At 38.4% G+C, this 26,122-nt stretch overlaps 1 protein-coding gene and 1 long non-coding RNA gene across 10 annotated transcripts; one reads left to right on the top strand and one right to left on the bottom strand.

Annotated features, from left to right (window-relative positions):
• Positions 1-850: 850 nt before the first annotated feature.
• LOC104416694 (disease resistance protein RPV1) lies at positions 851-16,693 on the bottom strand. 9 transcript variants are annotated; one of them, XR_005545870.1, is made up of 7 exons: positions 16,202-16,693; positions 14,896-15,994; positions 14,523-14,792; positions 10,929-11,867; positions 1,921-2,681; positions 1,459-1,630; positions 851-945 (listed from the first exon to the last, which is right to left on the bottom strand). XR_005545870.1 is itself a non-coding variant. In XM_039300777.1 (5 exons), the coding sequence occupies exons 1-5, from the start codon at positions 16,684-16,686 to the stop codon at positions 2,645-2,647; spliced, it is 2,832 nt and encodes a 943-aa protein (XP_039156711.1). In that variant the 5' UTR covers positions 16,687-16,693; the 3' UTR covers positions 2,534-2,644. The 9 variants fall into 9 exon arrangements, 4 of the variants coding, with proteins under 4 accessions (XP_039156711.1, XP_039156712.1, XP_039156713.1 ...); XR_005545868.1 differs by lacking the exon at positions 851-945 and having other exon boundaries at positions 1,334-1,630; XR_005545871.1 differs by lacking the exon at positions 851-945 and having other exon boundaries at positions 1,334-1,613.
• A 5,061-nt stretch (positions 16,694-21,754) lies between these two features.
• LOC120286692 lies at positions 21,755-23,078 on the top strand. Its single transcript, XR_005545407.1, has 3 exons — positions 21,755-21,768; positions 22,043-22,090; positions 22,814-23,078. It is a non-coding gene; the product is annotated as an uncharacterized LOC120286692 (long non-coding RNA).
• Positions 23,079-26,122: the final 3,044 nt, after the last annotated feature.

Genomic DNA, 26,122 nt, shown 5'->3' with positions numbered 1-26,122 from the left:
AAAAGTTAGACAGAAATGGGTTTTCCCTTATTATATAGACTAGTCCTCGTGCACTGTAGAGATTACTTTCGTATTTCGTCTTTTATAAATTTAGAGGAATGCAATAGCTAAAACGGCACACAAGTGCGTCCGAACTGAGTTCCATGGATATTTTCCATGTGAATTTCCTATTTTTAATGATTATCGCATAACTTTTGTTTTTTGTATGCATAGAAAAGAATTTATGCATATGGAAATCCATTCAACTCAATTTAGTAAAAAACAACTGCTTATTTACACTGAGAGGTGAAAAACTGCAATATCAACTGTTTGGTACAATTATTACACCTATGTACGCTTGATGATTGAGAAAAAGTATACACGGCCTTTATTTTCTTCATGATTGACCAGCGTGCATTTCTTCAAACAAAATGCACAATCATTAACACGATGCAGGATTTAGATTGTTTTCTAAAGTGAAGACAACAATATTGAACCGAACAAATTGCCGTCATGATTGATTCGATAGAGAGGGAAGAACTCTTTCATGGAATCCTTCGTAGCTTCTAAATTTGAGAAGCAAAAGGCTAAGGCTCAACAGACTAAGCCGAAAAAAGAAAAAGAAAAAGCAAAGATGCAGATTTCAAAATGTCAATTGTGCATTTATCGATATGCTTTTTCTCTATTCCATATTATAAGAAATACTTCTTATTTGGTAGTGACCTTATGTTTTTGGGAGTTAATGTAGTCTCGTTAACCATTTTATCAGCATCTTTTGACGTACGAGCACACAATGGAAAATTTCTTATATGGTGGAACTCTTATGTTGCCAGGAAAGTACTTTTCTAATTAAATTAATGACATTGAGTGCTAGTATGATTTATGTAGTATTATTCTCCTTAGAAAGGTGAATCCCAGCATGTCTTTTTGAAGGTGGGGTTGGGCATGACAATGCTTTTGATCCATCTGTAAATCAACAAACCGTATGCTTATTTAAACATACAAGCTTTGTATCTGACTCTCATGGAGGACAGATGGACTGATCCTCAGTTCAATATTACATGTGCTCATAGGACCTTCGAAGAAACTTGATTGATGGTGGAAATGGATGCAATGATAATAATGCTCTCTTGCTTAGATGCAAACCAAGTGCAGGTTCTTATGTATATCAGGGAAATTTACTTAAAAAAAGTCCTAAGCCTAGTGTACATATATGTTTCTTGAAGTTTATCGCCTGTATCTGATGCATATGCTATCTATCCAAGCAGTTCTAACATGCAATGATTTTCCCATCAATGCACCACAATTGATGCACCATAAACGTGGAATCAGCTAGCATTAAGTTAAGGCCACGCAACTCAACCTCAGTTTTCCAATTCTAATTTCCAATTCATAAGAAAAACAAAATCATCCCTGGGATCATCCTTTCTAGCAATGCAGAGAAAAGAAAAAATGAAAAATCAAAATGAACAAGATTACCTTCTCAAATGGTACATAACAGGAACTTCACAGATTTCCAAATACAGACAGAAACTTCCTCCCATGCTCTGTGCCACTCTTGCCATTTGTTAGGCTCGATTAGATTCTTCCACTAAAGTACTGTCAAGAGTTGGTAACTGTAAACCTGTGAAGAACTGAAGTCCTCACTAGACTGAGCCTCCCATACAATAAGAAAAAAATCTCATCAAGGAAAATTCTACGAGACACACAACATAAGCCGGTTTCAAAACAGCATTAAACCGAGGGACAGCAGCAACCCTCCCAAAAATTTTTACACAAAATTGTGTGGAAATGGAATAAACTCATCCATCTAGATTGACCAGGGCATCAATATAACAGGAAAAAACTAAAAAAAAAGAGAGAAAGAATATCACGAAACTAGTAGTCAAAACATTTAAATCCGTGAATACAAAGGATTCAATTGGGTTAAATCACAAATACCTGGTGGACGTCATAGAGTGGGGTTCCTTCGTACGAAGGGACAAGCACTGGCGGGAGGAGATAATCTTCCTCACGCAGATATCAATGGCTTTGGCAGCTCTAAACTCTCACTCTATGACTAAGCCATCACCATCCAATTTCAAGGACTGGGCCTGTGGGAGCTCTTGTCAGGTATGCAGCACAGAGCTGGCAATTTCAGGGAAACTGCTTTGTCTTGACATTGTCTCTCATCGGCATTATGCTCAAATAGAAACTTTTTTCGGGGGCGATCAGCCGATGGTATAGTGAAATTCATCCATGCGGTACTTCGCTTGCGAGTGATGGTTGAGGGCTTTCCAGAGGAGGGTCTCATGAGTGAGGCCAAACACTAGGAAGTTGCGAGGGGAGGAGCATTTCCTCAGGACGTCCGAGATGGGCTTGAGCTCGGGGTATAGGACATGCGGAAAGAGTCGTTGGACTTGGATGAGTAGTGAAGGAGGGTTTTGATGACGGTCGATGGCAGAGGCGCGTTGCTATAGGCCGTCGTGGTGGAGGGAAAGGTGGTGGTGGTGGCGGCGGAGGCGGCGGCGGTTGTGGAATACTCTCTGGTGTAAATGAGGGTGACGACGAAGACGGTGGTCAAGAAGGAGATGAAGGCGGTTGGAGCTTCCTTGCTTCTGGATGTAAGGGTGGAGGAGGATGAGTCTTGTGTTGCTGTTGTTGACATTCTTCATTTTGCTCTGTCTCAGTGAGAGAGAGAGAGAGAGAGAGAGAGAGAGAGACCCTCCTCCGGTAACCTTGAAGATCTTGAACTTAAATGAGGCTGAGACCTCTTAGCTGCTTTAAAGGAGTAAAAGAGGACTGTAGGTAAATGCTATTTTAAAGAAACGAATCACTATAATGATAGAAAATATTAGCTAGGCTTATATTATTATCATTGAAACATATCGTGTTAATCATAGCGTTCTTTTTTTCCTTTCAAATTTTTATTTTGTGCGCTCACATCACGGTATAGTTACAATACTACTTTTCTGAACTACAAATGAGTGAAATCTCCTACTAATATATTCATGCAACGATATTTAAATATCCCTTCATCAATCTTTGAAAATTGATAATATGCTTTGATCAACGCTATGGTACGGTGTTATTGTCGCTCTTTCTTATCAATGGAAATTAATGGGGCATATGAACTTCATTCAACGCCATGTGAAGTGGACCCATCTTAGGACTCAGAAGAGGCTAGCGGCGAGGGATTGGTGATGTAGCGACCCAACAACAGATTACAAGCCAAGAGTCTCTGTTGCTTCTTTGCGTGGGCTTCGCTTCTTAAGTAACCTCCCCAGTTGCCCTCAAACAATTACTTGTTGATGAATCTAGTTATCTATTTGGATTTTGAGGGAGACATGTCAACTACAGCAGGCTCTATCTTGGTAGGAGAAGCATAAGCACGCCACATTTTATATCCTATACACAATCATCCCTACTAATTTGAACTTTGATTAGAAATCCTTAAAAATTAATGTGACAACTTCTATATGAGATTATATGTGATCCAATCGTATTATTTGTGTTATATTGATTGGTTTGGAGTGGAGGCCACAGGGTTACCGTTCCTCATGCTCTCTCCTCACCTGAAGGACGACATGTATTTTTCTTATAGATGCGATGTAAAAAGTTGCACAACTCCACGTACTCTCCCCCTCTCTTCTCACCAAGCCTACCACCAAGACCCAAGTAGTACCGACACCGACACACAACACATGACACACGATACAACACGACACGACACGTCAACATGTCATTTATTAGAAAATAGAAAATTTCGATACTTTGGGACACGTTGTATATCAAATATATATTTATATTTTATCATTTTTATGATTATATTAATCAAATTAATTTGATTCAATTTCATAAATAAATAAATAAATAAATAATAGAAAAAGAGCCTAAAATGAATTTACACTAAAAACATTAATTTACCATTTGTTAATATAATTCATTATTTCAATTTGACAAATTTAACTCAATTCCAATAATTTATAAAATTTTGAGGGGAAAAAAACAAGCAATCCACATTTTAGACTTGCTATTAGAGCATGTTGGAAGAGAGGAGAAAAACAAATTGGAGGGTGAATTGTGTATCACAACAAGTAAGATTTAGAAGAAAAGAGAAGGCTATATCTTTCTTCTTTCCTCCTTTATCATTTTTTTTATTATTTATTTATTTTTATATATTTACATTTTTTTATTAGGAACTTACCAACATTAATTGAAAATGTCACACTTAAAATTACTCCTCTCCTCTCATAAAGGATCATGAGAGCACTTATCCAACTAGGCCATCGTAAGCGGTAGTTACATATATTTACATTTTGACTTATCCTTTATTGAAAATTCTTAAAATTAAGCTTGTACATGTCGGAATCACATGTTGAAAATCTAAACTCACACATCTCAAGTGTCGAAAGAGTTGATCAGGTATTGAATTTTCCGACACCTGTTGATTGAGTGTCGGACACGTGTCGGAGTATCCGACATGACACGAAGACTCTCGAAAAGTATTGTTACTTCCTGGACCGAGGTGGGTCTCACCCGCTATCAAGTCTACCCAATGGTCAAGTTTGGTCTGCCATCTTTTGCTGATTATGAAGCGTCAAGCCTCAAATTTGCGGACAATTTGTTTTTTTTTTTTTTTTTTAATGCATTTCATTTGAGGGTACCATCGAGAAAAGAATAAATTCTAAAATTGTATGATACTTATTTATTTGTGTTTTCCACATAAATCAAATCATTAAAAAAGAGTACCATGTCATGAAATGAGAAGGAGACGTACGCCAAATAATCCTCGGTTGCCCCTCATAATCTTTCTTGGATCGTGCTTGAACCGACGGGGCTGCTCAAGCAATTAGTATTGGCAAAGCATATCCAGAAATGGAAAGTGCTTTGGGTACACCCAACAACGAAGTGTGAGATTTACCCCTTTTGTGGTGCTCCTTCTAACTGCGATCAGAGAGATGCACCGCTTCGTGATTGCGCTCATACGTGGATGATCTGAAGCTGGAAGATCGTCAGGCCCAATGCGAAAGGAGATCTGCGCCGGAATGTAGTGATGACAAGAAAGATAAATTTTTTCCTCATGCGCAACACACGCTTGCCGAAAAATTCTGATTCGTTCATGGTTGAAAACATTTAAGCATGCAGGTCATTTTGCTTGAGCGACTGTTCGTGCAGTGCATATGCTAACATTGCTGAAGGGCACATATGGACGGATAAGAAGTTTTTGGTTCAACTATTGGCCGATGATGTACTTTTGAGAGATTTCTATGTCCAGATCGCGGCATCGGACTTGAAGGAGGAGAGGAAGAAAAAGAGGAAACCCATTTCGAATTTCATAACAGCGGTTGTGGTTGTGTCCTTAGCTTTTCTTATGGTCTTTAGTGTGTCGCTGTTGATTATTAGGACGAGACCGTCTGCTCATGCACCAGACGACCATTTGATGCATTTTGAATATCGGAGTGCTGAAGAAAGCGACTAAGAACTTCTCTGAGGAAATTGGGGAAGGCGGGTTTAGTTCTGTTTACCAAGGATTACTGCTAGACATAGCAGTGAAGAAACTTTTGAACCAAAACCATTGTAACAAACACTACGTTGCTGAAGTTAGAACTATCGAAACAAAACAGCAGTGCAATGTGGTTCGGCTGCGCAGCTTTTGTGCAGAAGAGTCAAAAAGGTTCCTAGTATATGGGTACCTTGCAAATGGTTCGCTCGCAGCTCTTTTGTTTTAGAAAGGTCCCAACACCCTCGATTGGAAAACCAGAGAGAGCATTGCCATTGGGATTGCTAAAGGATTAGAGTACCTCCATGAGAGGTGTCGAGATTGCATTATACACTGCGACATCAAGCCAGAGAATATACTGTTGGACGCAGAACTTGCACCACAGATTGTTGATTTCGGCCTCGCAAAACTCCTAGGATGGGATGTCAGCCGTGTAACTACCAGTAACACCATGAGGGGAATCAGAGGGTACCTCCCACCAGAGTGGATTTCAGGGGATCCATCACGTCAAAAGTCGACATTTTCAGCTGTGGAAAGCTTCTCTTTGAGATCATATCGGGAAAGAGAAATATTGAGGAGCTGAATAGCAATATGCGCAATTATCTACCACTTCAGGTAGCTAATCCAATCGCCAAAGGAGGAGAAGTCTTGCCACTCGTGGACTGCAGATTGAATGGACTCGTGGCGATGGAAGAAGTGTGCAGAGCATGCAAAGTGGCTTGCTGATGCATTCAAGACAGCGAGCGAGATAGACCAACTATGTCTCAGGTAGTTCAGATTTTGGAGGGGATTATGGTCGCAGAAAAGCCACCAATCCCTAGAATTTTCTTGCAAATTGTAGGAAGCTATGAGAGCGATGCATAAAACAAAGCACTATGTCCTTTCTTTGATTATTTGTGGGCACGATGTAGCCCTAATTCATCATCCTCGAGTCTATAGTTACATCTATGCACCTCTTTGGCCGATGCCATTTGTAATATAAAGACAGTTAATGTCGCTGATGGATTGACTGGTCTAGGATCTGTATCATTCTTACCAGACTTTCTAGGTTCCAATCGTATGCTACCAATTCCCCGTCCTCTAGTGGCAGAAGATCTGGTAAAGGAGTTTGTTGTCTATTCAGCTCATGTGTCTGAGCCTGATGAAGTAAGATGAACTCTATTTATCTGATGCCCTTATTGCATTCCTGTAGAACCCTCGACACTCGACAGTTGGTAGAGGCTCAGGCCAGCAGAGGCCAAGAGCCTTCCAAAAGTGGCGTGTGCTGCTGAGCAGCGGCGTGCACACGGTATTCATTAGTAAAAGGCGAAAGAACAGTTGGCTCTGTGCCTTCCAAAGCTTCTTTTCTGTTTCTCTTTTATTATTTGTTTGGATTTGTAGCCAATGGAAACGTAAGAGCGGTCGGGTAACACGTCATCACCATTGTGTCCTCTGTCAATGAAGACAGGGGGCTTTGGACGGTCGCAAGGCCGCGACCACAGCAATGAGCACCGTCAGATATAGGCTTCCAACCTCAAATTCGATGTGTGGAGAGAGAGAGAGAGAGAGGGAGAGAGATGTGATTAAGTTTGGGGCCTCGACGGCAGCGTCATGCAGCTCGGACGGAGGCGAGACTACGTCGATTGAGTTGAGCAGGGCCAGCCACGGTGATGGGATTGCAAAGAGAGGAGGTGGCCATGGTGATATGTTGGGATTTGTTTCTCAAAACATGAACACGTGTATCAGTAAAATTGAATCAAAATGATTCACACCGGAAGTAAAAACACCTATATACATATCTCCAAAAACATTATTCGTGCATTTTATTAAGAAACACATAGAAATGAAAAGGAGGCTAATCATATTACCCGTGTACTGCATTAAAAAAAAAATTGATTATGATGTTCTTCAAGTCCAAGCCACAAACGACTGATATCCTCGTAGCGTAAATTATGACATTCTTCAGATCCAGCCCCACAAATATCGGACCTCTAGTTCAAACACACCACTAATCTTGCATCGAACGGTAGAGAGAAATTGAGAAAGCTTACTATTGCAATTGTGTTAGCAATTGCTTTCATGTGTATCTTCATGTACCGATATCACTAATTAATTGTCATACAAAAAGTTTTGTTTTTGTGTAATTTTAGCAAACACAAGAACTCATTTCAACTTTCACCAAAAAAAAAAGAACTCATTTCAACACTAGAAGTGCAGAATGATGTCGCACTATCTAACGGTGAAGAATGTGAAAGAGAAGCTGCTACAGATGAGCCAAAAGGAAATCAAATTGACAAAGAAATTGTAATAAAACCGAGGCAAGGAATGGTACTCGATTCTGTAGAGGAATTCCAAGAGTATTAGAAAAGATAGGCTAAACAAGTGGGATTCGGTGGAGGAGCTCGCAAAATGGAGATGACAGTAAGATCTAATACTTGATTTTTGCATGTTCTCGTTATGGAAAGAGTGTAGATTGGTTAACGTTGTCAAGCCAAGGCCTATGTCAGGAACAATGTGTAAGCAAAGATTAGTGCTTGTTTATGTCCAGGTGGAAAGTACAGAATATCATCTTTCCATCTTGACCACAATCGTAACTTCAGTCCTGGGAAAGTTCGCGATCAAAGATGCCCCAAGAAGTTGGATGCTCATGTGAAAAGAAGGCTTGAATTGAAATGATAAAGCTGGTATAAGGATCGACAAGAATTTTTTTAATCGCCTGTTGTTGAGGCAGGAGGTTATGAAGATCTTAATTTTGGCAAGAAAGAGCATCGAAATTTCATTGAAAATGCGAGAAAGTTAAGACTTGGAACTGGAGATGGCGAAGCCATTCATAACTATTATGTTCGGATGCAAAGTAGAAATGATAGTTTTTTTCTATGGATGGAGTTGGATGTCAGTTCCAAGACATTCAGCATTACACCGAGCGTCAGCACCAATCCTCCTAAAAATTTATACACGGAATTACGTAAACATGGAATATCCGTATACATCTACTTAGCCAACATAGAACAAATTGAAGGTCACTCAGCTTTCGAACAAACTGCTATATATTAGAAAAAAAAACTAGACAAAAAAGAGAGAACTAATTTCAAACTCAAATATGGGACGGGCTTGGAGGTGGTCAAGAAATGGAGGGAGGCTCTCTCTGAATCCACCAATCTGATGGGAACGCATCTGTATGATGATTAATCCCCGATTTCAAACTCATTTACCTTCTCTTATCAAAAATAATTTTAACTGTCTGGGAAAGGAAGTGTCGAGACTTGACTAGCTTAATGCCAACACCAATCGACTAATAGAGTCGACCTAACCTATGACATCGATTTCTACCCTGTTTTTGTTGGGTATAAGTTAAGGGCATATGTATTGAAGTATGGCAGTTCTATTATCATTTCCAACATATGCTTTGAGTGAAAAAGAGAACTTGAAATGAGAAACCTGCGCTCTAAAGTCGAGTTCAATGCATCCTTTCAGAACTTTCTGCATTTCATCCATAAGATATATTGATTGAATAAAATCATCTGTATTCAATGGCACCGATATGTATATTATCCAGCAATAGTAAAGTCACACGGTAGAGTCTGTAATATGAATTGAAGAGTATTTATCAAAACTTGGCATTCTTCACTCTACTCAATAGCAGCATATGCTCATATGCTTTGTGTGTGTCTAATAAATTTTATTGCTACCGAAGCCATTATTAACTAGAGAAGACTGAAATTAATAAGAAATTTCTGGGCCCGTTTAATACTCTTATCAGATTATGCTGTACACTTCAGGCCAGATAATGACTAATACTTCATGTACATCCATACCTCTCTCCCTCTTTTGTTTCAACAGGAATGAAGATGATTGGATCCTGGCATTGTGTAAGAGATAGAGAAAAATGATGGGAGACATCGGATGTAAACTAGAATAAAGATCCTCGTAATTACAGTTTAGTCAGACAAAATAGCTATTTCACTAGAGAGATTGGTGTGCAACAATGCTGTTTCAGCTGAAGGTCAAAATAACAGAAATTGTTTTTTCATTGTAGAAGATTTTAGCTGCTTAAAACTGTTGTTGAAACTTGAGAATAGTACAGACAAGGGAGTACACTTCGAGGTGAAATCTATGTAAGGTAAATTGTTGGTTAAAGGAAGTGGGAGTGAATGGAGTTTCGTGATAACGTGACTCAACCATAAATCGCCATTCTGTCTACTTCTCTTTTCTCTCCTCAAGAAAGATTTTATTAATGGCACAGCAGGTGAGCAACCCGCTACAAGTTCAAGACATTACAGTTCAAAGAAGCCTCTAGTTATGACACATTACTTTGTTTACCTATCCAATTGTCTACCTTGTAACAAAGGAATCAACTAATCTTCCCAAGGTGTCGACCTTTTGATCTTTGACGCAATTAGATCAACACTTTCTTAAAGATATAGATCATATCAGATTGAGCAAAACTTGCTATTTCAGAATTTTAGAGAATGAAGCACTGGCATCATTAATTGGATTAAGAGAGGTGATAGAGGTGTAAGTGACATTCACAGAGCAACTAGGAAGACCATGGCCATTCAACAAGCATCCACTTAAGTTTGGATTAATGCATTCTGCATCACAATTCATATAGAAAGAGAGTAAGGAATAGTTCCTCAACCATGTCAGTATTAATAGCATGATGCAAAACCCGTATCTCATTGTGAATTTCAATTTTCATTTAAGGAGCAGACATTTTAAAATTTCTAGTAGAGACGAAAAAAATAAAGAAAACAGAAAAGCAAAATGCATTGGAATCGCTTCCCCTAGAATCAACTCCTCAACAAGTCGCGACCAATTTGACAGGAATGTTTGGCAAGCTAACACTCGTATGATATTTGGTGCCAGTGGAACCATAGTTAAGACCATCTTATCTTTGTTAAGTGGATCAGCTTTCCTCTCCATCTGTTTCGATTGGACTGTCTTCTTCCTTGGTGTCTATTGAATTGTCTTCCTCTGAGTCGCTTTCCTTGACCATCCAATTTATTTCTATCGGATGAGGGCATTGGGGCTCAACCCTCAAATCATCCTCCTGTTGCTGGCATATTAGACGGAACCCACACTTCTTTATGCTTCCTGTGCAAACCCTAAGGTGAACTTGAAAATGACTCCAATCATTTTGCAGATACTTCTCTACTTCCCACAGAGCCATGCGCTGAAAATATTCAAGCCACACATGATCGGATTCCAGTGAATAAAAGGCTCTGCTCATATGAAGCACCCTTTTGCCATTGACAAAAATTTGGACCTCACATGAAACATCGACCACTTTTCCTTCCTCCAGCCCAAGAACCACACAGAGTGCAAGTCCTAAGAATTTGTCATACAGATCCTTGGGAACCTTGAAAGATATAGGTCCCTCTTCACAATGGTGAATCCATCCTGGCATCTCTCCTCCAATTAGGAGAATGTCGAGTTTCCCCGTCTTCCGGAGATACTGTCATACAGCATTCAAAGTGTGTGTGTGTGAGAGAGAGAGAGAGAGAGAGTGAGTGAGTGAGAGAGAGAGAGAGAGACTGACCTTGAGTATTGACACACCAGCCAGATCGAACCCTTTCCGTGATAATCCACAGCAAGAAGAGAAGTCAACTTCAGAGAAGTTGGAGAGACTCGAAAAATCTGGGAGTTTTTGTAGAAATCTGCAATTATTTGCGCTTATGTGCCCAATATTTGATGGAAGCTGAGGAATCTCTTGCAGTTGCTTGCAATTATCCAGATACAAGTTTGTCAAATTATCATATTTGCGGAAGCACCTCGGCATATGAGTGAACTTGTTCCCTCCAAGATTTAGGTACGTCAATTTGGGAAAATTGGAAGAACCCTCGAGGAAATCTAACCCTGATAAATTGCAACCCTGAAGATTTAGCCTGTCTAGATTTGGGAATCCCAAGCCACCATCAAGATCAGTTGGATCCTCCAAGTTCTTTGGAAATGTGATGAAATTGGAGCAATTTCTAATATCCATAGAGCTCAGATTTTGCAATTTATAAATGCTAGATGGAAGCCTTGCGAAATTTTTGCAATTCCATAAACTTATATACTCTACAGAGACAAGATTATTAATGGATGCAGGGAGATCTTTAATAGCCGTTCCTGCTAGTTCAAGTCCCTTTAGATGTTCTATCTTTTCTGGAATATCAAAGAACTTCTCGAGTTTAGAGCAATCAGAGAGACCAAGTTCGCGAAGAGATTTTGTCTTGAGTATGCTAGGAAAGATACTAAGATTAGAGCACGCATCTAATGATAAAAATTCTAACTTGTCAAGATATCCAACAGATTGATCAACCTCCACCAAGCTTTCGCACCAACTAAGATCCAATCTCTCCAAATTTGGAGCCCACGAAATGTCAGGAACACGAGTCAGGAAATTGCATTTACTGAAATTGATGTCCTTCAACATTCTAAAATCCTGCAAAAACATATCAGTGCAGTCATTAAGTTCTGCAAATGTAAATAGCTATGAAAATGAGAAGCTACTCATGGCAAGGGCTTACATTAAATGTGACTTCTAATCGTTTGATATGACTATTAAACATAAAATAGTGACCGATTATTGGAAAAAAGAGAGTAAGACTTTGATTTTTGACACGTTATATCGATGAGTACAATTCTTAAAACTTCGGGCCTCGAGTGACTCGTCCATCACTTTTCGGCTATAACCTGTGCCCACCGTGCGAGGCTTGGAAAAATGAGTAGGACTTTGGTTTTTTGGTCTCCCTAAGGAGCTCCGACCAAAGCCCACAAACATGTATCTTACTTGAATAGATTTTAAATGGGAAAGCCCCACCACAACGGAAATCACTAAGCGAGGAACTATACTGAATAATTTTTCACCACCATTCGTAACTTTACTATCGATAAGTAGTGTCTTCTCCACGAGTTTAATCGAACGGGCCAGTTGCCCGTTTCTTTTGGTTTCACATGAGCCGCCTATGAATAAGTCCGACTGCCCAATATTCTAATCGACTGATTTTCGTTTTTGAGGCCAGTTTCCTATGTTGAATGGAAGGCCATGGAATGGCCGAAGTGATTGGGCCAAGAAAGTAATCATGTTAGATTCATCCCCTCAATCACACAAGTTGGGCGATCTGTTTCCACCTAACATGAAGCCGCAAAGGAGTCTGGATCGATGATGCAATAAACGTCTGGGCCTCAAATGTAGAGTTAATTTGTCAATGAAATATACATAGTCATGTAATAAAACTCTCCAATTATGGATTTCCCTTTTTTTTTCCCATGATGGGTAGTTTTATTATATTCATTTATTTGTAAATGACGATGTAATTAATCTATCATTAACCACTTCTTTCAAACTCCTTTCATTGTATATGAAAGAAAAAGGATTTGGATATTCTAGATTTATAAATTCTCTCAAATATCAAACAAGGGAAAGAAACAAACATAAAATTATTTATAGATCTTTACGATATGTTCTCTATAGTAAATGGGTTCAAAGTTTTACGGTCAACTCTAGTACGAGCTGTGCAAGGAGTGAGGATGAATTTTTTTGTTGATTTATTACCGTTATTTATTTGTCAAATACGAGTTGAATATAATTGATCAATTAGTATTATTATTTCTTAAATGTGATTTACCTCATCCAAGGAGTTATGAAACCATGGCTTCTCAATGCTCTCATGGAAAGGGTCTTTAAAAACATTTGGACTACAACTGACTATATAAAACTACCAACTCTTGTTTGAGTCCTTGTACAGATGTTTATTTCATTTTTGGAATCACCAACCATTTTTTCTATACTATATTTCTTTGTTTGAGTTACCAATGTGTTAAATTTACAAATTTTTTTAAAGAAAATAACCAATTTTTATTTGAATCACTACTAATGTTTTTTCTAGTGTTTTGAAATTGTAAACTGTTTTAATAATCTATGAATGTTTATTTGTCAGCTTAACAACTCCTTTAAGATACTATCTGTTCTAGAAAATTATCAACTGCTAATTGAGTCCACTTACTAACGATTATTAGATTGTTTATAAAAATTAAAGTTGTTTCTATAATTTACCGATATTTATTTGTTGAAGTTATCAATGAGTTGAACTAAGTCCTATACTAAATTATCTATTATTTCCTAAATTACCAACTAATCCAATAATTTACCAACAATTATATGCAGAGCTAATTTAAGAACTCTTACATGAAACTACCAACGGATATTTAAATTAGTTATCAATATTTATTTGATTGTTTCAAAGGTACTAACCATTCCGATAATTTACTGACATTTGTGGCAACTTACCAACTGGAAAAGGTTAATAACTCATATCCAAAATTATCAACTCTTATCCGAGTTAATTAATATTTATTTAATTGTTTAAGAAGAACCCACTGTTTCAATAGTTTACAAAGGTTAATTTGGAAAGCCTACTAGAATGATAAAATTACCACTCTTTTATGAAATTACCAATTATGTTGAATAGTACTGACATCATTACAATCACCATCATTTGTGGTGATTAAGTTACACATTCCTAGTTAAATCACTTACCAATTTTTATTTGATTGTTTCAAAAGTATCAACTATTCACATAATTTACCACGTTTGCTTGGGGAAAGTTCCAGTTTGTTTAAGTTACAATTAATTAAACATTGGTAAATGGACTCAAATAAAAATCAGTAAATTTTGTAAGAGTTGGTAACTTCAACATGTCGATAACATCTGCAAATTAGATGTCAGTAAATTATTAAATCAGAAAGTGATTTCAAAACAATTAAAAACGTCATTAAATCAAATAAGATTTAGAAAAACTAACACTAGATGGCAACCTAACCCGTGAGGAGTTGGTAATCACTCAAATTAATATTAGTAGCTTGGCAGTGCTTGGAAGCTCCTTGAGCTTCGACCACCTACTTAAGTTCAATATCTCTAAATTTGGCACCTCTGAAAGGTCAAGGACACAAATCAGCAACTTACAGTGGTTGAAGTTCAGAAACTTCAAATTCCTAAAACGCTGGAAGTTAAAAAGAACATCTGAACGAGATTTTGATAAATTCAATTTATATCCGCCGAAAAAGAAAGCTGTCAACTAAAGCGTTAATGATGTACCTTTAAGTTCCTTCCAAATTCCTTAATCTGGCTGTCAGGCACGTGAAAGCAAACAAGTTTCTTTGGAACATATACAGGAGTGGACAAAGGACATCCAGGCCATTCAAGCCACCTTAAATCATTAGGAAGACATATGGGACCTCCACTGATTTGTGCATTCAGAATTATGAGCAATTTCAGTCTCCTCATGTGTGTGAAAGCACTGGGACTAATGTCTAGCTTTTTTCGTGTTGGCAAGTCCAGCACTATGCCTTTAACAGCATTGGTTCCCTATAAAGGAAAAAATATAATCAATAATAATCAACTGTGATCAGGTGATAGCATGTAAATTAAACAAGATAAGATTATCGATCGTTTCATGAGAAGCTCTCACCATATCCTCCGACAATATTTCAAAAACATCATCATAGCACCATAATCTGCTCCGTCTCCCAGGGTCATCTAGACACTCATTTTTAACGATATCCTGACCCATCTGCTCAATCAAGTCATGCATTTGTATTGTGCTGTCATCCTCAATTGTTACTAAGGATCTCTCTATTAGAGTCTGCATCCCAATTAAAGTCTTTAAACCACAACCATCAAGAACTCTGGTTACATAATCCCTTTTTCTCCTCTTAAAGAAGCAGGCAATGTCAAGAAAAATGTCCTTCTGATTGTTGTCCAGCGCATCAAAACTTATCTTGAGGACACGATTTATATCTTTATTAGGACTTTCAGTAAGTGTTTCCAATGTGCTCTCCCATTCCCCTCTACTTCTACCACGTAAAAAGGGACCCAAGACCACAATAGCCAAGGGAAGGCCATTAGCATAGCCCAAAATATTATCTATGAGATCCATGCTTATGTCTTTCGTCTGATTTCTTGAAAAAGCATATGAACTCAGAAGTTCAGAAGCTTCATCTTGATCTAATGGTTTAACTTCATATACCCAATCTATCCCATGAGAAGTTAGTACATGTTTATCTCTTGTGGTAATGATGATCCTGCTCCCTTTTCCAAACCATGCACATTCTCTAGCTAATGCATTTAACTGGTCCCCATGATCCACGTCATCAAGCACAAGAAGAATCTTCCTGCAGCAAAGTCTATCTCGTATCAGATTAGCACCTTTGTCCTCACTTAAGACCACTAAATTTTCTTTCCATAATGTCTCAGATAGCAGCGCTTTTTGCAAATGAACTAGGCCGTCAGGTCTATTGGAAGTTTCTCTAACATTTGCAAGAAAGCTGCACCCATCAAACTGACTTGCAATACTGTTATAGACATCTTTAGCAATAGTGGTCTTCCCTAAGCCTCTAGTTCCCCATATTCCTATCATCTGAACATCATCCGAGCCCATACTCAACAACGACATTACTTTTTCTACCCGGCAACCTACACCAACGGGATACTTGGCAACACTCAAGGGTACTCGTGCTACTGTAGCTGAGATCTCTTTGACGATCTTCTCGATGAACTCAGTCTCATCTCTGCCAAAACAAAGCAGCAAAAAGAACGCGTATAAACAAAAACATACAGTCCATTGAACTAACTAAAGCTAACGCAAAGTAAACAATCACTCTTCAACAGTCCAAAACATTACTCTGGGCCAACATACTAATCGATGCCATCATGTATCAATAAAATTAGAGAATTCCAAATTCTTTTACAGGGTCGAATAGGAACGCTGTGATTACCCATGGTCATAATGCCAACCGGACAAATTGGCCGCTTCGATTAGGGCTTGCCTCCATTTCTCCACCCTCTCAGAACCCTTTCCCAGTTTCTCCTCGTGCCTGGCCAATGCCTTGCCATAACTCTCTCTCTGCCCTCGAACCTCCCTCGGCTCCACTCTGTAGAACACGGGCAGCACCTGCTGTCCGTTAAGCCTCCTACACTCCATCACCTTCACCAGCTCATCCAAGCACCACCTTGACGAAGCGTAGTCCTCGGAGAAGACGAGCACCGCGATTCGCGACTCCTCGATGGCCCTCATGAGGGCGGGCGAGATCTCGTCCCCGCGCCTCAAGTCCTCGCTGTCAATGTAGGCGTTGATGCCGTCATGAAGCAGACACCTGTGGAGGTCGGCGAGGAAGCCGTGACGAACGTCCTCGCCTCTGAAGCTGAGGAAGACGTCGAACGGCCATTTTGCTTCGGAAGAAAAAGAAGAAGACGACGACATTGGAAGATGGAATCTGAGCTTAGTTTGGATTCGTTTCGAGCAATGAGCGATAGGGGTGAGCAGCGGTCTAGGGTCAACCCTGGACCAACCCTGGACCAGCCCAACCCTGCCGGTCCTGGTCCGGTTCCCAAGGGGATTGGGTCGGTCCTTGGTCCTGAAATTTTAGGACCAACACTGTGCGGGTTGGTCCTCGGTCCTAAGAGTTTTGGGTCGGTCCAACCCTGGACCAATCCTGTATATTATATTATATTATATTATATTACTTATAATTCTCTTATATATTTAAACCTAAGTAAAATGTCTGTTATATTATATTATATTGAAATGTTCTATCAATAGTACTAATAGTAATTTCAATTTAAAACTTTTGTTGAGTATTAATTAAGTGTCGTTTGTTTTGTTTTCAAGTGTTTAGAAGTTCAAGTGAATTAACAAGATGTGAAGTTATATATTCATGGTTTATATTAAGTATTTTGAACTTTTTATGGTTTAATTGTATTTTACTAATGAATTTCAACTGTACTTTGCTTTTCAATTTGTGTCAAATGGTAGAAGTTTTTGAAGAGTAGAGTAGTACTGTAGTTGCTACGGTGATTTGCTAGTCAAGTGGTATGAAGCTCATTTTTTGGTTGAATGGACTTTACATGATCAAATACAGGAAAACGCTTTTGCATATGATGTTATGAATATTAAAGATAGATGATTACAAGAACTTTCCATCTTGTCCCATATCTCGATGAGCGGTTAGCAAGTACGAAATTTCTATTATTGTGTCATCTTCAATTTGCTAAATATGTATTGGTATTTATAGTTTAGTTGCACAATGTCACATTATTGATGGATGTGTAATTTGAATTTGTAAGTTTGCTTTTTTATGGGGTATAAAAAAATAAGACGAAAAAAATTATCGATTAGTCCCGGGTTGACCCTGGAACCGGACCGAACCCATTGGGTCGGTTCGGTCCTTGGTCCCAGGCTCAATAGGGTCGGTCCTCGGTCCTAAAAATTGAGGACCGACACTGTACGGGTTGGTCCTAGGGTTAGGGGGTGGCCCGGACCAACCCGGACCATGCTCACCCCTAATGAGCGATGCTTTATCGTCGAGTTGGTCAAGAAATAGATGCTGAGGAACATCGAACGTTGCACCGTGTCAGGAAAAGAGCCTTTTCATTTTTACTTTTTCTTTTAATTTTTCACAAATGGACGAGAAGTTTCCTTCGTTCATTTTCATTTTAATATTGTTTGTTTTGTGGCTCACAAAAAACCGGGAAGTGACTTTATTTTATTTGCCAAAGTTCAAAATTATTCAGAGCGTATAAAAAAATTAGCTATGAATTTATATATCACAACAAAATAAATTATCATTCTAGACGCAATTCTAATATATTCCATTCCAATATTTCATCTTCCATGAATAGCCATATCTTTCACATTATGGATCTTAATTTCTTAGGAGTTTATATAGCAAACAAGAAATTGTTAAATTTTGTGCTTATTCAACTCATTGTATCCTTAGAAAATGAGTCAAGAAATAGATTTTCAACGTGCATTGGATACAATTTTAATTTTCCGCATTAATTGATTTTGATATTTTTAAGTGCCATCTTTTGGTTAAGAATGGTATGAGAGAGTCATGTGCATGTTTATATTATTTTGTCAAGATATGGATATTTATATTTTCCTCACCTGCGCTAACTAATGTTGCATTAATTTAAGCATATTCGCCCATTATATTTGAAAATTCTCTTTTCTATTTTATTTTATTATTTTTTGAAAAAAAAAGAGGAAATATGTAGAGGGGTTAACCTATGCACTTTGTTTGTTATTTACACATGATACATATGGAAGACCCCAGCTTGGTAAATACAAGTAGCGTTGTTTCAAGAATTTTCCTTTTCCGTTCATTTTGACTACGGCCCACTTTTTTTGGGTCTGAACTACGATCCACTTTGAACGACGTAATAAGCCGTGATTTTGACGGAATATTTTTTCATTTGTTCCTTTGGCGAGCTTTCTGAAAACAAGCCCTAATGCCAGTTTCACTTACTTGGCCGCAAAATAATTAACACAATCTATTTCTTTTGCAGGACTTAAATAAAATTTGGTCATTTTCAACTAAGTAGAACGAAAACCGGGCTTTACCTCCAAACATCCAGCTCCCGCAGTTTTGGATTTGGATTTGTCCGCCAAATTCAGCTAAATATTTGAAGTGCTATTAACGGGTAGTTGACTCTGTTATTTTCCCCTATAAATAGAATAACTCATTGCATTGGGTAATTATCCAAAATCCCTCTTGCGTACACTTTGCAATCAAATTCTCGAGAGATCAATATGAGAGCATTTCTTTATAAAAGAGTGCACCATGTTTATAAATGAATGTCAGCTCCATTGCGAACCAATCTATGTATGATGCTTCAAGGGTAGTTGAATAGGCATAACTCTTGAACAGTCTCTGGAAATAGAGTTGGCATCCATTTGGACCAAACCACTATAAAACGGTTCAGCATTCCTTTGTCACTACTCCTTTTTTTATTTATATGCATATAGCGAGTGTAATAAATTGCTTAACTTATATTTGTGTGTAAATGCTTGATACTATGGAGCATATTCTCTATTTGGGCCAAAAATTGCTCGCGTTTACTTGACTTTTTAGAGCTAAATATCATGGCATCACATGTTGATAAATTAAAAGAGTTAATGATACATTTTCATCGCAATACATTATTAAACAATAGTATGCTCAACAAGTGTCAGAGGAGGAATTTGATACATTCACACACCAAATGTAGAGAGGCACATGTAATCTTTTACCCTTTTCCCCACATTTCATAAAGCAATGATTGTGAAACAATTTTTTAACCTTTTGTAATGGAAATAGATTAAGCTTTTTATCCAGTTAAAAATAATGCAATTGGTTCAAATGTCTAAATTCAAAGAAATGAGAAATTTTCTAGACATTTAGGGCCTGCATGGTTGCACCCTATTTCTGTTCCCAGGAACAGAAATTTCTGTTTTTTTGTTCCTGGGAACAAAAAAGGAACAGAAACATGTTTGTGTGCGTTTCTGTTCCTTTTTTGTTCTTTTGTTCCCAGGAACAAAAAAGAAACAGAAACAAGAAACACAAAAAACTTGTTTCTTGTTTCTGAAACACAAATCAGAAACAAAAAAGGAACAAAATTGTGTTCGTTTCTTATTTCTTGGATAGTGCTCGAACAGGCCTCCTCTCCCCCGCGACGAGCTTCCTCCTGCGACTGCGACCTGCGACAAGCGACGAGCGACGGGCGAAGAGCTTCTCCTCCGGCGACCTGCGACGAGCGACGAGCTTCTCCTCCTCCGACCTCGCGACGAGCGTCTCTGCGACGAGCGTCTCCCCGCGACGAGCGCCTCCTCCCGCGAGAGAGAATTCCATCGTCTTCTCCGGCGCTGTCTCGACGGCCGCTGCTCCTTCACAGTGTAAACGTCGTCCTTTGCTCCTCCTTCACCGATTGTCTTCACTTCGGTGAGAGCTCGAGTGTTAGGGCTCGCTCGAGGAATCACTTGCCCAGATCTGCGAGCCGCTTGCTCGAGCGAGTCTCGCAGATCCGGGCGAGCGTTGCTCCCAGATCCGCGGCGGCTCTCGTGTTTCTTTTCTATTTCTTGGTCATTCCTTCGAACACCGCAGCCTCTCCTCCTCCATCTTCTCCACCGCCATCTTCTCCGGCGCCTCCCACTCTCCGGCGCCGACAGCCGCCTCGTCTCGAGACCATCCGGCTTCTCCACCGTCGTCCTCTCCGCGCCGACAGCCGCCGCTCCTTCACTGGTGAACCCGCTCACTCCTCTTCTTCACCGATTGAGGAGGCCCTCGCAGATCCTGGGCGATGGCTGGTCGGAGCTCGAGCGGCTCGAGCTCCGACCAGCCATCGCCCGGATCTAGGCACCGTTGCTCGCCGATTTGCGGCAGCGGCTCGTCCGCTCGCTCGAGATCCGGACGAGCATCCTCGCCCAGATCTGGCGAGCAACGGTGCCCTAGATAGAAAGTTTGGTTGCAGCGAGCCCTGCTCTGCTCGCTTGCTGCAGAGCAGAGCAAGGCTCGCTTGCTTACCTGCTCGAGCGAGCAGACGGTCGCTGCTCTGCTCGCTCGCAGCAGCGAGCGTTGACATTCCCTTTTTTTCATTCTAGTTATTGACATGTGAAGGGGTGAAGAAGATTAAAGATAGAATCAAAAGATTTGTGACTAATCCCTCCCCCTCTTTCTTGGACTAATTGGATCTTTAGCAATTCATGCAAGAATTGGTCTCAAGGTGGAGGGGCGACTTGCTTGGTTGAATTTTCTATTTTGGATATGAACTAATCACATAATATTCGCAGTAATTTGGATTTAGCTTTGGGAATTTTGGGAAGGAATCTCTTTTCTCCTACATAGAGCTCCATTTATTAAGATATTGGCTAAACTCATAGACTTGTTTGATGTCAAATGTGCCTATAATAATGTATTGCTTCTTCAGCCTACTGTACTGGAATTTTTTTTTATTAAACAAAATTTTGAGCTGTCGTGTGACCATAGTGTTGAATGAGCATTGGCTTATGAAAATGTTAGGCTTTTATGTTGATTCAGAACATAATGAATGGGAAAACTTGTGAACTACTGCAAGCTGAAAAACTTATAGAAATTTTTTGACTCTTGCACATGCTGAGACATGTTTTTGCATGTTGCATATGTGGAGACGTGTTGCATGTTTTGAAATGCTAACATAAGGACTTTAGTCAAAAAGTACACTATAGACTTGAATTATTTTGGTTGTTGATCTGAAGCATGTCCTACGGATGGTTTTGATGTTTACTATATAGATTGTGGTCAGAATATGCAAGGCTGTGTAAGGAGTGCTTGTCATGTAGGGAAGAGTTGCATATACCAGTAATGCTTTTGATTTCTCGACTAGTCCATTGTTTCAGTTATCTGTGCTAATGTCAGGTATTTTAAATTTTCTTATCCTTGTGTCGAGCATAGGTTCCTGGAAGAGTCTTGGGAAAGAGCCAGTTATTGTTTTGATAGAACGTGTATTCATTCTTGCCCATCCTGCATCTGATTAGCATACTCTCAAGGTATGTTCTTCTAATCCTTGGCTGCAAAGGGACATATGGATCATTATTAATAATAGGGTTTTGTTAATGGTCTTTGGGGCTCTTGTTAATCAATTAATTAAGGAAGCTCAACAATTTCCAATCTACTAATTGTCCTTGTGTCATGCGCATGCGATGTCCTGAAAATTGAATTATTGGAGGTAAAGTATACTGTTAACAGTATCCTTAATAATAATCACATCGGTTTATGCTCCCCTCGTACTCATTATAAAAGCATATATATTGTCTGCTGTAGGAGGAGGACAAGGATAAACTCTTTGAGGCCAAACTTCAACAGATTGAGGTGTGTATGTTGGATGCATGCATGATCGTTGCTTCCACATTTATTTGGTGTCATTTTCTTTTGATCATCATGATGTTGTTGCTTTTTACTTTTGGGTTTGTGATTTTCTTGTGCATTGGAGCATTTTGTGTTTGACTGTCAACTCTTTCTTGATGCATAAATTCCTTTTTGTGTGAAATTTTAGTATTTTTTTTCTCATTATAGATTAATCTCCCATGATATTTATTTGTAACACCAGTAGAAAAAAAGTGGTTGATTGTGGTTGGAGCTTTTAGGAACTTTTTTTGGGGGGGGTTGGTGGTGTCCAATGGCTGATTAGTTGCACCAGATTTTCGTTTTGTGCTTGATAAACTGAACTATTTACATTTGATCCATCACTATTGAAACTGTACACTCTTGTCCTCACAACATTAAGATTGCTCCCAGATATTGACTCCTTGACTTTTGTAACATTCTCAATTGATTGGCATTGATGTTAAAGTAATCTCGACCAATCCGTGCTTAGACTGCAGCAAAAGAGCTTTTGAACTGGAACACATTTAAGCTTGGCTGATTATCTTGTTACTCGTGTGCAAGTTGACACCATTGTCAATGAATCATCTCTTTGAAGAGTACATGGTACAAGTGCCAACATGTGATGCTTGATTGTGCATAATTTTAGAGAGCTGGCGTGGATTCAATGGTTTCATCGTCCTGCTAACTTCAATTTGTGGCTCAATGCAGGAAGCAAAATCAGCAACTGTTGAAGCAATATCAAAGCCGAAAGTTGGAAATGTATGTTTGGAGAGGACCTCCAGTCTATTTGATAGTATTTTTGTTTTTTTATAGCAGCTCCATGACCTATTGTCTCCTGTAATTTTGTTTTTAAGTACTCACTTATCAAATTCAATGTGATGAAGTTGAACAATGAACTCTATTACTTCATTATTGTGATGTTATATATGAAAGGGTCTATGTAGAGATCTATAAGATATTCTTCTTTTAGCTAGCTCTTATTGTACAAATTTTACTTACAAAATTTTGTTCCAAGTATACACCTGATCATGTTCAGAATGTTTGTCTTCACCCACCATGAACAAAATTAAATTAATGAGCATTTCATTAAAGTGATAATGCAATACCAAGTTTATACTTTATTTAAAGAAAAGGCACGTGACAAAAATTTGGTACAAAGTTTATTTATAAAATTTTCTTCAAAGTATGCGCTTATAACCATGTTCAGAATGTTTGACTTTACTCACCATGAACAAAATTGAATTGATGAGCATTTTATGATAATGAGAATTCAAAATCAAGTTTACACTTTATTAAAAAAAAAAACAATTGGGAAAATTTTGGTACAAACTTAAAAATTTTCTTCCAAGTAAGCAAATATGATCATGTTTAGAATGTTTGTTTTCACTTACTATGAACATAATTAAATTGATGAGCATTTCATGAGAATGATAATTTAATACCAAGTTTACATTTTATTAAAAAAAAAAAACACTTGAAAAACAAATTGGAACAAAAATTTTATGCAGTTACCAAACGTGTTTCTGTTCTTTTTCTATTCCGAAACAGAAAATTTGTACGAGTTACCAAACGTGTTTCTGTTCTTTTTCTATTTCAGAAACATAAATTTTATACAGTTATCAAACGCGTTTTTTTGTTCAAAAATTGTTCCCCGGAACAGAAACACATTTTTCTATTTCTGTTTCCTGGAACAATTTTTAAACAGAAACGTTACCAAACGCACCCTTAAATGATTAATTGGTGAGTCAATAGCTTATTTTCTATGAATTTTGAGTGAAGGATTTTTTTATTTTTTATTTTTTCGCTTGGGTGGGGCTTTTTCATTGGATGCTTTTTTCAGGAATCCACTTGCTTAGTGGTGTTACTTCCAATCAAATCAAAGTGCAAGTCTTTTCCAACACAATTGGATACTTCATGCGAAATTTCATAAGAAAGTCTTTGTCTATTCAAATTATCTAGTCTAAAAGAAGATTTTCGTGTTTGGACTTTAATGAAAAATGGCACTTCAAAAGTGCAAAGTGTCCACTAAGGTTGGATGCTCCATGTGATTTGATGATATCTCACCCTCTGTTATTTGCCGTTTTCTCTTAGTCAAAAACACCAGAAATACTTGCTCACTTTCGTCCTAGCTTCCTCCCATGCAACTTTGCTCTGGAAAGAAAATTATCGAAGTTGATTTTGATGGGCAAGTGGCTCCCACCACCTTGTTCCTTCCACATGCTCATATCTAAAGCGAATCGAAGGCTTGACTCTAGTGGTTTATTTTCATTACCTTTTTATTCTTTTTCTTTTTATTAACAGAAAGGCTTGATAGTTATTATTCAAGAATATTCCAAAAAAGAGCATAGAGCGGAGTCATTTCATTAAAAGATGGCCTAAATGGATATTATTTCAAATAATAATTTAAAAATGACTAAATCAGACTCACATAAGGATATAAACTCACCAATCGGCCAAACATTTGTTGACTAGCGAGCATGTGATTTTTTCAACAGGCAGAATATGTATACTTTTGTCCCAAAAAAAAAAAAAAAGAGTAAAAAATTACAAGCCCTCAAAAGAAAAAGAAAGTCACTTCTTCCTTCGTTTCTACCCATGTTTTTCCTTTGCTTTTGGTCTTCATTTTTTTTTTTCAAGAGAAAAAGACAAAGCTTGAACAAGGACCTCCTCTTCGTTAGTTAGACACTCACATGTAACACCAGAACAAAGGTTGTTCGATTGATAAAGCTAACAATGCATGGACGCTCCACCACCACATGCATGAACCCCTCCCCGGTTTCAAACCAAAAACAAACAGATGATGTTCACACTGCATTCTTGACTTATGAAGGTTATTTTTTTACCATGCTGATTGCAATCGATGTCCCTAGTGTATTCTTGACCGAGCGGAAAGATGCAATTACTATTCCTAGCTACTCAATAATTGTTGGTGGGGGAGTTGTAGCAATAAATTTCACTTTTAGTGAATTTACTACTCCTAGCTACTTTTGGTGGGGGAGCTGTAGCAATAACTTTCACTTTAGTGAATTTACTACTCCTCGCTACTCTATAATTGTTGGTGGGTAAGTGAATTTACTACTCCTAGCTACTCTATAATTGTTGGTGGGGGGAGCTGTAGCAGTAAATTCACTTTAGTGAATTTACTACTCCTAGCTACTCTATAATTATTTGACTGCAATCGGGTCAGTGGACTTCTAATGAATTTATCACGCTGGTCAATTATGACTTATTAGCATTGTAATACATAGAATTGTGAACGACTTATTAGCATTGTAATACATAGAATTGTGAGCTATTGCTGTGATATTTTCATCTCGCCCAATAGAACAAATTGAGTAGAAGCGCGATGCTTTCTTTTGGAAAGGCTCTACTGTGCATGGAGCAAAAGACATGTCTACCTAAGAAGCAAGCAGGCTCGGGGTTAAACGAAATTACGGGAATGGAATAATGCATATTCTGACGTATAGTTTCGAGCATTTTCTTGAAGACCAATTACTTGTGAACAGCTTGGATTGAAATTCATGAACTAAAAGGGAAAAGTTTCTGGTCTTTAAAGTTGTGCTCTGACTCTTTTATAGCTGGAAAAAGTGTTGAAGCTGCGTAAAATAGCCAGGCAGCACATTGATTAGGGGAGTACATTTTTCTTATGGTTTGACCTTGGCATCTTATGGCCCTTCGCATCTTATGGCCCTTCGCTTGATAAATCTCCAACAAGAAATTGTCTATGGTTCAGGTCCATCTCTTGATCTTAATCAGCAGTTGTTTGGGAAGCATGAATTCAAGATCTGATGATTTGCTGCAAGTGCTGGCTGCTTTATGCGGGATCCCTTTTCTTGCATCCTGCGATTGCTGCTCTGATGGAAGGTATAGTTCTGCTTGTAAATGGAATACAATTAGAGAGAAGTAGCGCATAAATGTGTTTATTGTAACCCATGTAATCTTAAGAATAGTTTCATAACCTAGCTGCTGAACCTGAACAAGTCGGGCCATATTTGTTACAAATATAGAACCAAGATA

Source organism: Eucalyptus grandis, chromosome 8, assembly GCF_016545825.1.
Source record: "Eucalyptus grandis isolate ANBG69807.140 chromosome 8, ASM1654582v1, whole genome shotgun sequence".
NCBI lineage: Eukaryota > Viridiplantae > Streptophyta > Magnoliopsida > Myrtales > Myrtaceae > Eucalyptus > Eucalyptus grandis.
The sequence above is the reverse complement of the archived record's forward strand: the minus strand, read 5'-3'. Positions and strand labels throughout refer to the sequence as shown.

Bases quoted from the DNA above. Each gene is read 5' to 3' on its own strand.
- LOC104416694 (XM_039300776.1), bottom strand. From the start codon at position 16,686: ATGTCGTCGTCTTCTTCTTTTTCTTCCGAAGCAAAATGGCCGTTCGAC. The intron at 11,868-14,522 runs GTACATCATTAA...ATGTTTTTGCAG, and splicing joins AATTTGGAAGGAACTTAAAG to GATTTTAGAATGTTGAAGGA. The intron at 10,896-10,979 runs GTCAGTCTCTCT...GCTGTATGACAG, and splicing joins CTGGTGTGTCAATACTCAAG to TATCTCCGGAAGACGGGGAA.